This window comes from Castor canadensis, chromosome 4 (assembly GCF_047511655.1).
Source record: "Castor canadensis chromosome 4, mCasCan1.hap1v2, whole genome shotgun sequence".
NCBI lineage: Eukaryota > Metazoa > Chordata > Mammalia > Rodentia > Castoridae > Castor > Castor canadensis.
Genome location: NC_133389.1, coordinates 42454270 through 42466910, shown reverse-complemented (window position 1 = coordinate 42466910; position 12641 = coordinate 42454270). Strand labels below are relative to the sequence as shown.

The following is a 12641-nucleotide window of genomic DNA, read 5'->3' as shown; positions in this document are numbered from 1 at the left end:
GAATTAATACCCCTTGGCCAAGAAACATTTTAAAACACTGATTTAAATTTTATACACACACACACACACACACACACACTCTGATTGTGTTGGCAATACAAAATGTGTACTGCAATGACCAAACAATGTAACAAAAGTTAAAGTTCACACAAAGTAAAGTGAGGATTGACCTGATTGATATCTACATTAAACAGATAATACTTGATTAATATACCACATCCCACCAAATTATTCAACTTTTATAACTCTCTCCTTTGGGAAAATGGCAGAAAATGGAAAGCATTTTAAGAGTTAAGGTAAATGTCAATGCTGGCTCTCTGTGTGTGTTTAAACAGGAAATAGGGCAAGGATGACAAATATAACGCAATGATTTAATGTGTGACGACATAGGAGAGGGCTTGCCAACTGGTAGTTTTTCAGAGGAGGTCTCAAAACCTCAGATGACAAAAAACCACTGAGCTGTCTTCAAACACTAAAATAATTAACCCCACAATTGTATCCAATTTATCATTCCGAACAAATCTTGAAAAGAAATGACATCTGACTCATCCTTAGGAAACTATGCAACTTTTAAAACTGGAAAACAAATAAAAATTGGGTAAATCTAAAATACATTTAATCTTCATCTTAAAAATTCCTTTTTACATCAGGCAAAATTCAGGTTGCACAGTCCCTGATACTTTCTGATCTCTCTGGAATGTAGCCAAGAACAAGGCAGGGAACTAAAAGAGCTCTAAGCATAAGGTGCTGCTGATACCAGGTCCTATAGGAAAAGCTTGCACGGACCTTAACTTGGTGTACCTGTTCCTATCTAATCAAAACTTTATCAAGCAAGGTTACCAATTTCCAGCCCAGAGCAGACCAGAAGTTAAAACTTGGAAGAGAGTATAGTTAGTATAGACAGCTATTCTAACAGATATACAAGAGGTAACAAACAAACCATGACATGAAAAATTTAAATGAGACCATAAATTGAGTGATTAGGGCATAGGGTTCTTCCATCTCAAGAGGATGTGGGAGCTTCATGAATTATAGAACAGGAGATGAAGGTAAGTTTAAATTTTGTTCAAGTATTTGGTCTAGAAACTGAAAGGAAATTATAGTCATTTTAGAAATAAGTTTGTTAAAACTCACAACTACCCTCAAAACTGGCTGTTTAGAATTACTCATGCTCCAAAGATTCTGAAGAACATGCTGGAGTAAGTGATCCCTTATCTATTTTGAAAAGCCACAGGATAAACTGTGTCCCCGACATTATTAAACACAAGAAGATGTCCTTTTTTTTTCCCCAGTCTCTGTACAGACTGTCAAAAATTGCCAATGCCAACTATATTTCAAGTTGTCATAGTGTGGTATTTGTGTTGGGAGAAGTTTTCAATTAGCAATAATTATGCCTTGGCTAAACCTCATTGGCTACCATACTGCCAGCCACTGTGCAAAGCTGAGTAGACTTCTTTTCTGAATTATCAAGTCAGACACCTGGAGTGGTATCTTAAACTCAAATGGTACTTACGATGGAACAGAACAGTCATAACAAAAACCTCCAAAGAATACTATTTCACTACTTTTATTTTGTAGTACTTTACAGGAAAACCACAGTATGACCAACACATGCAGAACAAAACCAACTATTAAGCTGTGTTTGAATTTTAAGGCAAACGTGACCAGAAAGATAGTAGAACACACGTAACTGCAGTAAGAATAGAACACAAGAAGCCCCAAACCTCATTATTAATGTAATTTCAAGGTCCTGCTTGTTTTGTTAAAATGAATGAAGAAAGTAACATGACATATGTTTAATTTGGCTCTTAAATTATGGAAATAAGACACAGTGTAAGTGGCTGGCAGGAGGGGAAGATCTATTTCCTCAGCACTTTTTCAGAAAGCAATTTAAAAACGGGTAACTAATACATGAACGTAAAGGCACACAGATTTCCTCAAATCTATAATGTGTGAAAAAAAAAAACTGGCTGACTTTTGGTAAGTTGGAAGCCCAAGAAGAAATTCGAAGTTCAGCATTAAGTTGCACTCATCAAATTAAACTTTAGAACATGCTTATTTATTCAGTGATACATTTTAGTCAGTTCAGTTTATCTTTAACACTGCTTCAAATAACAATGCCGTGAGAATTCAACTTTAGTCTTGTTCCTCCACTAGTGCTGGTTAATACTTTAAACATTCTAGGTTAATACTTTACAATGATATTTTTGAAGGTATTCATTTGGACCCATGGCATCAAATACATTAGAAGCTACACTGATGTTCAGAGAGAGAAAGTATCAAGGTAACTAGCAGGATCTTACTTTTTAAATTACTGGCATCACACTGGGTAAAATACCAGCTGCAGGTGTAACATTCATAAAAGCTTCTGAATCCTTTGTATCAGACCATATGCACTTTAGAAATGCAAAAGACAAAAGGACTTTGGCTACATACTGTAAAACATGCGGTAGTACTGAATATATTTATTTAGTCTTTTAAAAGAAAAAATGAATTAATTGCACAAGATACTGTGTCCGTGTGAAAGTATATTCTGAATACAATCTTGAGTCTTACCTCAAGTCATAGAGTATGACACGGCAGAAAGGTGACTAGATTCAATTAGAAGATCTGGCTTCCGTGCTAAGTACTTTGTGGCTTTGTTCAAATCAATGAAGTTGGCTAATATATGTGTTTCTTAGTTTTCATATTTGTTAAAAGGAATAGGTGATGTCTGAAAAAGATCTCAAATCTGATGATTATTAAACACTCAAAGTCTGTAAGCTTTCTAATCCTGTTGGATTATTTATAATATTTTATCATTTTACTTTTAGTTACATTTCTCAGTATCAAGAAGCTATCACATGGACAAGGCTTAAGGCTCACTCCTGCAATCCCAGCTATTTGGGAGGATTGTGGTTTGAGGAAAGCCGAGGTAAAAGTTAGTGAGACCCCCCCCATCTCAACCAATAAGCTGGGGGTGATAGAATGTGCCTGTGACCTCAGTTATGAGGGAGATGAAAGTAGGAGGATCACTGTCCAAGTAAGCCCTGGGTAAAAATGCAAGAAGATCCTATCTGAAAAACAACTAAGGCATAAAAAGGGCTAGGGCATGGCAAGTGGTGGACACCTAGCAAGCATGAGGCCCTGGGTTCAAACCCCAGCACCACCAAAAAAAGAAAAAAGAAGCCACCAAGATTCAGCTCTCTGAAACTTATGTAATTTTTTTTCCTATTAGAAAATAAAAGTTATCCTGGGTATATCTGTCTTAAGAAAAAGAGAAATCACATCATTTGTAACAATATGAATAAACCCAGAAGACACTATGCTAAGAAAAATCAGCCAGGCAGAGAAAGACAAATATTTTATGTTCTCATTTTTATGTCGGAAATAAAAATATGAACACATAGAAGCAGAGAATAGAATGAGCAGTTCTCAAAGGGTGGGAGCTGGGGAGGAAGGGGAGGTCATGGCCAAAGGGTACAATGTTCTACTTATATAGGAGGAAAAATAAGTATCTGAGGTGAAGCTAAGGTAGAAAGGAGAAAAATAGAAGGATGAACCCACTTCAGTTATAATAAACAGATACATGGAAATGTCACAGTGAAATTCCCTATACAGCTATCTTAAACAAAAATATCTTTTTTTTTTTTTATTACAAAAACAGAGAACACGAGGGCAGGACAGATCCTGTCTGGGGGGATATAAGGAAAAGGTGTAGGAGGGTGAATGTGGTAGAAGTATTATGTACACATGTATGTAAATGACACCTGTTGAACCTATTCCAGGAATGGAGGCGGGGATAAAGAATGACGGAAGGGGTGACCCCAACTATGAAACATTGTTAAGAACTTTTGTAAATGTTGCAATGTATCTCCAGCACAACAATAATGAAACATTTCACATAAAAATTATTTGAGGTGATGGATATGCTAATTAGATTGATTCAATAATTCCATATTATATGTATATATAATATCACTTTGTACCCCATAAATATACCATTATAATTTGTAAATATCCAAAAAGGGGCACCCCTGAAATCCTCCTCCCCACTATAGCAGCTCTGTTGCTAGGCAATGACACTCCTGCCACAGCAGGTGCCAAACTCAGTAACTGGGAGCCAATCTGCAAGTTTACAGAGCTGTCAGCTCAGCTCCCATCCAGACCACATGGTATGGAAATGGTTCCAAAAAGGTCTAGGCAGGCAGAGATGGTGACTGTCTGCCATGGCTGACTGAAACCTCACATTCCCGAGTGGGTCACTTTCCCTAGTTGAGACAATGCAAACTTGTTATTTTGCCTCTGGGGAACTCTCTGCTGGAACAGCTGAAAGCATGGACCTTACTGGCTGGAACTAAAATAGCAACATTATAGCATCCAGATTTATGGGATCTCTGCTTCTTCAGACTCCAAGGCAATAGCTTCAATGTATAAAGCTTTTGGGTGCAGCAGCAAGGACAAGGTGTCTCAGATTCAATGCCAAATCAAAATATTCTCTCTCTACTGTCACAGAAAGAGTAGCACCTGCATTAAAACTTAATTGGTTAGTCATTATTTTGATGGCAGAAAATGCTTGTGGGAAAACTTCTCATCATCACTAGGTTGGGTTTGAAAGCCTAAAGATGTTAAAAAAAATCATTAGCAACTAGTGTAAGGTCTCCAAAAAGTATAGGAAATAAAGGGATATTCTGAAGTAGCAATTAAAAAAAAGCTTCTATGTACAGCGTTCTTAATATGAGGACGTTGAGTGTAAAGTATTAAATAAAGGGTAAGTGAAATAATGTATGATAGGAAATTTAAAAAATGTGAAAACATTTAGTGTGATTTTATGTTGTGCATCTGATACTGGTAAACTTTTTCTTACAGGGACAGTCAGAAATACATTAGGCTCTGGGGAGTCAAATGGTTTCTCAAAACTATACAACTCTGTCGGTCTGAAATCTGCCACACACAATATGTAAATAAATGGACATGGCTGTGTTCCAAACCAATTTCATTTACAAAGATGGGTAGCCTGTCCACTGGCCATTCTTTGCTAACTCCTATAGTAGACCCTTGCAAAGGAGTGCATTATTTCATTCAATTCTCACAACAGATCTATAAGGTGGGTAGTGTCACCTCCATTTTGCAGGTGAACATACCATGGATTCATGTGACTTGCCAGTGGTCACAGTTCCAAAACTCAGATCCTGAACTCAGCTCCAAATCCAGAGTCTGAATTATGACAGTTTGATAGGTCTTTAGGTCATGGTGGCTTTACTTAAAGAAAGATGCATGGCAGCAGGGCACCAGTGGCTCATACCTATAATCCTAGCTACTTGGGAGGCTGAGATCGGGAGGATCCCAGTTCCAGGCCAGATTTGAGAGACCCCATCTCAATGGAAAAAAGCTGGGCGAAATGGCATATACCTGTCATCCCAGCTAAAATGAGAAGTGTCAAATAGGAGGATCAAGGTCCTGAAAGCAATACCCTATCTCCAAAATAATAAGGAGATGGCAGAATGGCTCAAGTGGTAGTAGAGTGTCTGCTTAGCAAACATGAAGCCTGAGTTCAAACCCCAGGACTGCCAAAAAAAAAAAAAAAATCCTGGTCTGAAAATAGTTGGTGTGACTGTTTTCATTATTAAAAGGCAGAGGAATAAACCCTCACTTGGAACAGTCAAATAGGAATAGGACATCTTTTGACTTTGGAAATAAGCATGAGAATAGAGATGGTATTGAAGAAACTAAGAGATAACAGGAATTGCTTTCCTGTTTATTGCCGGAAAGCAATAAACAAAAACAAAATTCTCAACATGGAAATAAAAATCCAGATGGATAAAGGAAAAAAAATGTGGTAGAGGCAGGTGGCTGGTCTTCTAAGAACATGGCATGACCTTAGCTTTGAGGGACTGGAGGAAATACAACAAATGACCAGCAAAAGGTTACTTGCCCATGTAGCCTTTCATTTTCTTGACCATCTTGCCTCCTGTTTTCTGCTCCTACTTGGGGTCATACTTCTCACAGTGACACTTCCTTAGCTGGTGAGGGTTCTATGACTCAGTGTACCCTTCACTTCATCAACATCTTGGCTAATCTGGGTCATACCCACCTTGTAGAACCTCAAATCTGATTAACCATAGCTCTCTGTCTGTTCCTTTCCTGCCTCAAGGCAGTCATAGAGGGCTGGAAGAAATAGGGTGGTGTTGAGAAATCTCACTTGAATTTTACCTTGATGAAATTATCCAATCACACTCCTTTGGTTAACTTATTTTCCAGGTCTTTGAGTTGATTATTATTTTCTTCCAGTCAAGGCTACCAAAGACCTCCATTTTGCTAAATTTAATGTTAGTTCTGAGTCCTCATCCTACTCAGTTACTAAGTAGCATTTGACACAGTTGCTCATTCCTCCTTGAAACCTGGGCTTCTGAGATACCACCTGGTCCTGGATGTCCTCCTACCTTACCACAGGCCCCTTTCCATCTTTTCTTTTAGACCCTCAATGCTGGGATGCTCCAGAATTCAGTCTGAAGACCTCATCTCTCTTTTAGTCTCTAAGTTAGGGTTTCTCAATCTTGGTACTACTGACATTTTTGGGTGGTTAATTCTTTGCTGTGGGGGATTCTGTGTACTGTGAAATGCTTAGGAACATCCCTAGTCTTTATTTACTACATGCCAGGAATGTCCTCCACCCCACAGTCATGACAATAAAAAACTACACACAGACATTGCCAAAAGTACCCTGAGAACAAAAATCACCCCTGATTGGGAGCCACTGGTGTAGGTAAACTTAAACTGGACCCAAGGCTTCAAATATCTTCCCAAAGGTGAAGAGCCTTAAATGTACATGCCAAGTACCAAATCTATATATCCACCTGCCTTTTTTTTTTGAGACAGGGTCTTACTATTTAGCTTAGGCTGCCAAATCTCTTCTTGATATCTCTACTTGGAGGTAGAACGAACACTTGTTTATTTGCTTATCACCTGCTTCCTCTACTAGAATGGAGTGTCTATGTGGGTAGGCATTTGCATATTCACTATGTACTCTCAGAGCCTAGCACTGTGCTAGACATGTAGTAGAAGCTCAAAATATATTTGCTGGTTAAGGAATTAAATACTGCATCTCATGCAATTAATGATGGGACAACGAGGCTGTGTTACTTTTCTTGTCACTGTCACAAAATACTTGATGTAACTACTTAAAGGGAAGAATAATTTTGGCTTATAGTTTCAGAGATTTTAGTCCATAGCCCTTGGCTCCACTGATATTGGGCCTAAGGTGAGGCAGAACATCATTGTGGCAGGAGCATATGGAAGAGGGGCTGTTCACCTCCTGGCAAACAGGAAGCAGAGAAAGGGCCAAGAGCCAGCTATAATCTTCAAAAGCATGCTCCCAGTGATGAACTTCAGATAGGCTTCAGCTCCTAAAGCTTCCACAATCTTTCAAAAATAGTGCTACCAGCTGGGGACCAACGTTCGAATTCAAGAGCCTGTGGGGTTGCATTTTATATTCAAACCACATCAGGTAAGTTTAAACATACCAAGACATCTCTCAAAGGCCAATTCGCTTTTCTTTTTTGACATCTCACACTTATGGCTCTGCTACTTGAACCACGTCACTAGCCCTTTTGTTTTTAGTTTATTTTTCAGGTATGGTCTTGTGATTTTTATATAGGCTGGCTTCAAACTATAATCCTTCCATCTGCCTCCTGAGCAGCTTGGATTAAGTGTATAGGTTACCATGCCCAGCTAAAGTAAATTCATTTAATTTTAAGCTAGAAGAAATGCTTCATCTTAACATGAATGTGTAAATAACTATGACAGTATCCATTACATTTGTCAGATAAAATTTTGCTATAGTCTTGGACAACAGACAGAACTACAGTTCCCCATTCTTACAATACATTTGACTCTGCTTCAAATACTGACTACAATTCACTTCTATTTGGACTTTTCTATATGTAAATATTTATTTGAAATAATACATCTTTTGACCATTAAGAGGCCAGTTAGCTATCGATTCATAATTGCAAGAGGTGCCTTCAGTGGTGCACCCTATTGGTCTAATTCATGCTGTTTTTGAAGTATAAGGAAGAGGGTGAAATTTTCTAAGGAAATTTGAAATTAATTTAAAAAAAAGAAATGGCTTCCTGGAAAACAGCCACATCTGTGAGCAGACAGTACTATTTTTTATTTTGTTCTCCTTCTCCAGGGGAAGTAATAATCAAACATGCCATTTCTTTACTCCCTCAGTTCTCACACAGACACTATAATCATGTCTACTCTTAATTAAAGAAGATCATGAGTTCCCACATTTACTTTTGGCCCAGGTACTATCCAGACAACTTTCCCATAGCTTTCCTTAGTTTATTTATTTACTTGGGTGTTTATTCACTAAGCATGCATATTTTATTACACAAATTTCCTAAAATTCCTGTATCAGTTGTTCATTTAATAGAATTGAATAATGTCTTAATGACTGATGCAAGCTAGATATGATGGTTCTTAAAAGTTTGGTAGGTAATAGACTGGAGATAGTAAATATTTATGCTTACACAGCATGGAACGCAACCCAAATCCAAGTAGCTGTATGGATGTTAATTATAAGCTCACATTTCATACATTTATCTGTGCCTTCAAACTCTTTAAGTGACATCTTTATTACACACATTTTAATGAACACACTCAAACTTGCTATTCTATATTTTAAAAACATATCAAAATGTGCTTCAATGTAATCTTTTAAATCCTTTCTAATTTAATAATTTTTTCAAAAAAAGCTACAAGAGGCATTTAAAAAAATGTTGTACATGAACAATATATGAAAAAATGGAATGCTAAATTTTAATAGAGGAAATCTTAAAAATTATACAAAAATTTTAAGCTTGACTTCTAATAGCAGAGGAAATATTTTAGAAGAGTTTTAAAGTATTAACTTTCCTTTCTAAACAATATTTTAATTTAGCTAATTCTATATATAAGTTTTAAGGAGAGATTTAAATCATATTAAGATATTGATGGAGGATGTGAGGGCGATCTAGCTGCAACATCTGTCACCCCATTGATTGCCAGGGTTGATTTGGCTGATCTGGCTGGCTAGATGGGTGCCCCTTTCCTCCTTCACCGCTCTACGTGCGTCCCTCCCAAAGCTGTGCGCTCGGTCGAAGAGGACGACCATCCCCAATAGAGGAGGACCATTCTTCGGTCAAGGGTATATGAGTAGCTGCACTCCCCTACTAGAACATACAAACAAGCTCTCAAGATATTGATGGAATCAGGTTTTACTTCCTGGGGCTGAAAGTACAGCTCAGTGGTAAAGCTTTTTGTCTTAGTATTCTTGGAGCCCTAGGTTTGATTCCTAGCACCACAAAAAACAAAAAACAAAACAAATGAAAAACAGATTCAATGCCCCATGAATTAATGAATCTTGGGTTTAAAAATGGAGAACATGTTCTTACAAACTTTCAATGCAAATGAATTCCAGTTGTCTTCATGACTTACATTCTGGAGGAATTAAAAATCAGAGGTATTTTTGTATATCAAATTTAGTTACTTAGTAAAAGATTTTACAAAATTTAAAGTAACACTACTTTACTGTTTAGTTTTACACTAACAGTAAAACTAAAAAACAAGTAGGCCTCTACAGTTGTATTTTAGAACTGGAATAAAGAATGACCTGGCTTAGTCAATATAAGGGACAGAATCACTTCTCTAATCAGGAGGCTGCTTGGGCATTCCTCCCTTTCCTGAAGAGTGTGGGTGGAGTGATTTACCCACAAAGACAATGATGCATTCTTGGTCCATGATATCATGCAGTCTGTTGTTCACACAGAACAGATTTCTAAGAAACAGGAATCTTGCCCCCTAAATTTCAAAATGTTCAGAGAACTTGACTTAGTTGGATTTCCTGCAGAAAAGAGGTTCAACAGGAAATTCTTTCAATGTGAGCACTTTCTAAAATGTTGGAGAGTAATTGAGGGTGTTGATGAAGAAAATATAGTAGATATGTGGGTGATATGACTGGATCTAGCTAGTGGCATTGCCTCACAGAGCTGGTCAAATAACTACTGAATATTAGGGAATGACATCCAAATTGAAAAACAAAATCTTTTCGGGGTGGGGGGATAAGTGAGAGTAAAGGGAAGCATAAATGTGTTCAAAGTTTATATGCATGTATGAAAATAATGAAACTCGTTATTTTGTACAATTAATATATGCTAATAAAAATGAGTGTAAAAATCTGATCTGCTCTAGCAATTGTATTTTTGAACTTACCAGTTTTAAATTCTAATAAAAGATAATGCTAATGAATACAGTATGTTGGTAGGAGTCAGGCCACTCTCCAATGTAGCAGTTTTGACTGCTGACATTAACCCAGTGGGAAAATGAAGGACTCCTGGGAGACACAGATGTGCACTTACTATGTAAACACAGACTTGAAAGTTAAATTATTTTAGTCAGGGTAAATATTTGGTTCTTCAAGAGCTACCTTCACGTTGAATGTTATTTCCTCCATGACGTACACACGTTCAGGAAATGCTTTGGCCACCTCCTCCACACTGTTGAAATATTGCACTGGCTCTTTTATATCTCGATCTTGTTCCAGCAGCTTGAATTGCCCTAAAACACATGATAAACGGAAGAGATGTAAGATGTTTATGTTGGACAGCTGTCACCGTGGAGACAGCCTCCTCTTTCTTTACGCCAACACTTCTTTGTCCTATTCACTATCATTAAAAAAAAATTATCATGGGAGAGGTTTTGTAAACCTAGAATATATTATTATATACACTATATATAAACTAGAATATATATATTCTAGATATATAAACTATATATATAAACTAGAATTATATATATACACACACACAGATATAGATATATATGAAAACATGCATGCATTTTTTTTCTTTTTCTGTAAACAGAAATGTAAGCATTAAGACTGTATTATCAAAGATCCAAGACCAACTGAATGGATGCGTATATTGTTTGATCTCAACGTAAAAACTTGCTCTGCTATAAAATGGTTACCCATTTTGTTTTTAACCATAAATCTCCTTGCATTTAGTTGTAATAACACACATATTACATCCTAAAACCATGGCTCAGGATCCTGGCAGAACTAGTTTTTTAAAGGTAGTATTTGAAATAGAAGACAATCAGGGATGGGGATGTAGCTGAGAAGTAGAATGCTTGCCTAGTATGTGTGAGGCCCTGGCTTGATCCCTGGCACCACAAAGGCTGAGCTGTGGGGTAAGCCTCATTCCAATGACTGAGCCCTGCCAGCCACATAATGTCTAGGACTCCATGTGGTGCTTTTTCCTTTCTTTTCATTGAAATCCGTGCTAGTAAACATACTATTGTGGTATCTACAATTTGGGGGATTTGTGAAGAACTCAATGTATTCCTCAAAAAGTGCCTGCGCATTTTCAGTATTAATGATACTGCTGTTACATTCTAGAGGAGTTGTTTTCAGTTTAAAATAAAAGGCCATAGGTAATCAGGTCAAGCCAGTGTAAGTGGTTACTCTGTTAGTAGTTATTTCTCTGAATTCTGTTTATAATACTTGGGAAGCTTAACGAAGGAAGTAAAGCCTACCGTGAGGAGGAGGATCTCTGGGCAGGTATCTGTGGGCCACCAGGAAGAGACAGGGACACTTCCGCTCATACGCAATGCATTTTTAAGAGTCTGCTAGGTAGGTGCATTATCCAGATCCATCAACAAGCAGAGCAAAAGCTCTGACCTCACAAAGGTGATAGTCTAGTGAGAGGTAAGACAAGTACAATGAATCAATGCATCATGTTAGAAGGGGAGAACTACTGAACATAGGCAGGCTGAAAGAGATGGAGCATGGCTAGAGTAGCTAATGCTCATAAGGTGACCTTGGATGTAGGTGAGTGTCATGCTTGGTAGCTAGCGTGGAATTCTCGGAATTCTAAACACAGGTGAGAGCCTGTGTGGAGACCCTCAGGTGGCTGAGTACCTGTCTGGCATGCTGCCAGCATGGCCATGGTTTTCTCACCCGCTCATGGTAGGGTGAGAAAGAGGTAAGAAAGGAGAGAAAGAAGGTCAGAGTGAATGGTGAAGGGGTGATTTTGCCAATGAAGTTCACTCTGGCTGCCATTTGGGAAGACTGTAAAGATGCAAAGTATAATTAGGAGGCTCCTGTGATATGCACTGGCAGGGGTTTGGAAATGGTAGAAAGTTATGAATCTGGCCTGAGCAACTGAAGGAATGGAGCTGCCATGAACTCAGTCAGGCAGGGAGAGTGAAGGGAAGACCAGCAGTCAGCCTGGACAGATGTCTACTGGACATACAATGAAGCTATCCCAAAGGTCTTAGATATATAAATGCAAGATGAGGAGGAAGGTCTGGCTGGAAATTACCTGAAAGTCATCAGCACAAAGACAATAATATTTAAAACCAAGACACTTTAGTGGTGATGACCATGTTCTCAAGTGTAGGCAAGAGAAGAGGTATAAGGTGCCAGGACACTGAGAAGAACTAGCCAGGGGGTGAGGTAAACCAAGAGAGGATACATCCATGAGCCAGGTGTTTCAAGAAGGGAGATTTTTTTACTTTGGAGGGAGTTAACTGAAAGCCTGCTTAAAAATCATAACCTAAATGTTATAGATAACTTCAAGAAATACTTTTCAAGGGCCAATCCAGAGAAAAGACTG

General features: G+C 37.9%; 1 protein-coding gene and 1 pseudogene across 19 annotated transcripts in view; both read right to left on the bottom strand.

Moving 5' to 3' along the window:
• The window catches only part of Garem1 (GRB2 associated regulator of MAPK1 subtype 1), a 189589-nt gene that overhangs the window by 39532 nt on the left and 137416 nt on the right, over window positions 1-12641 (bottom strand). For 18 of the 19 annotated variants that reach the window (XM_074070069.1, XM_020185797.2, XM_020185798.2 and 15 more), the window contains one exon: window positions 10451-10581. In XM_074070069.1, the coding sequence (XP_073926170.1) occupies window positions 10451-10477 (27 nt within the window). In that variant the 5' untranslated portion in view covers window positions 10478-10581. Of the gene's footprint in view, window positions 1-10450; window positions 10582-11559; window positions 11722-12641 lie in introns of all 19 variants that reach the window. The other variant, XM_074070083.1, reaches the window with a different exon arrangement.
• LOC141422780 (U4 spliceosomal RNA) lies at window positions 1295-1443 on the bottom strand (annotated as a pseudogene).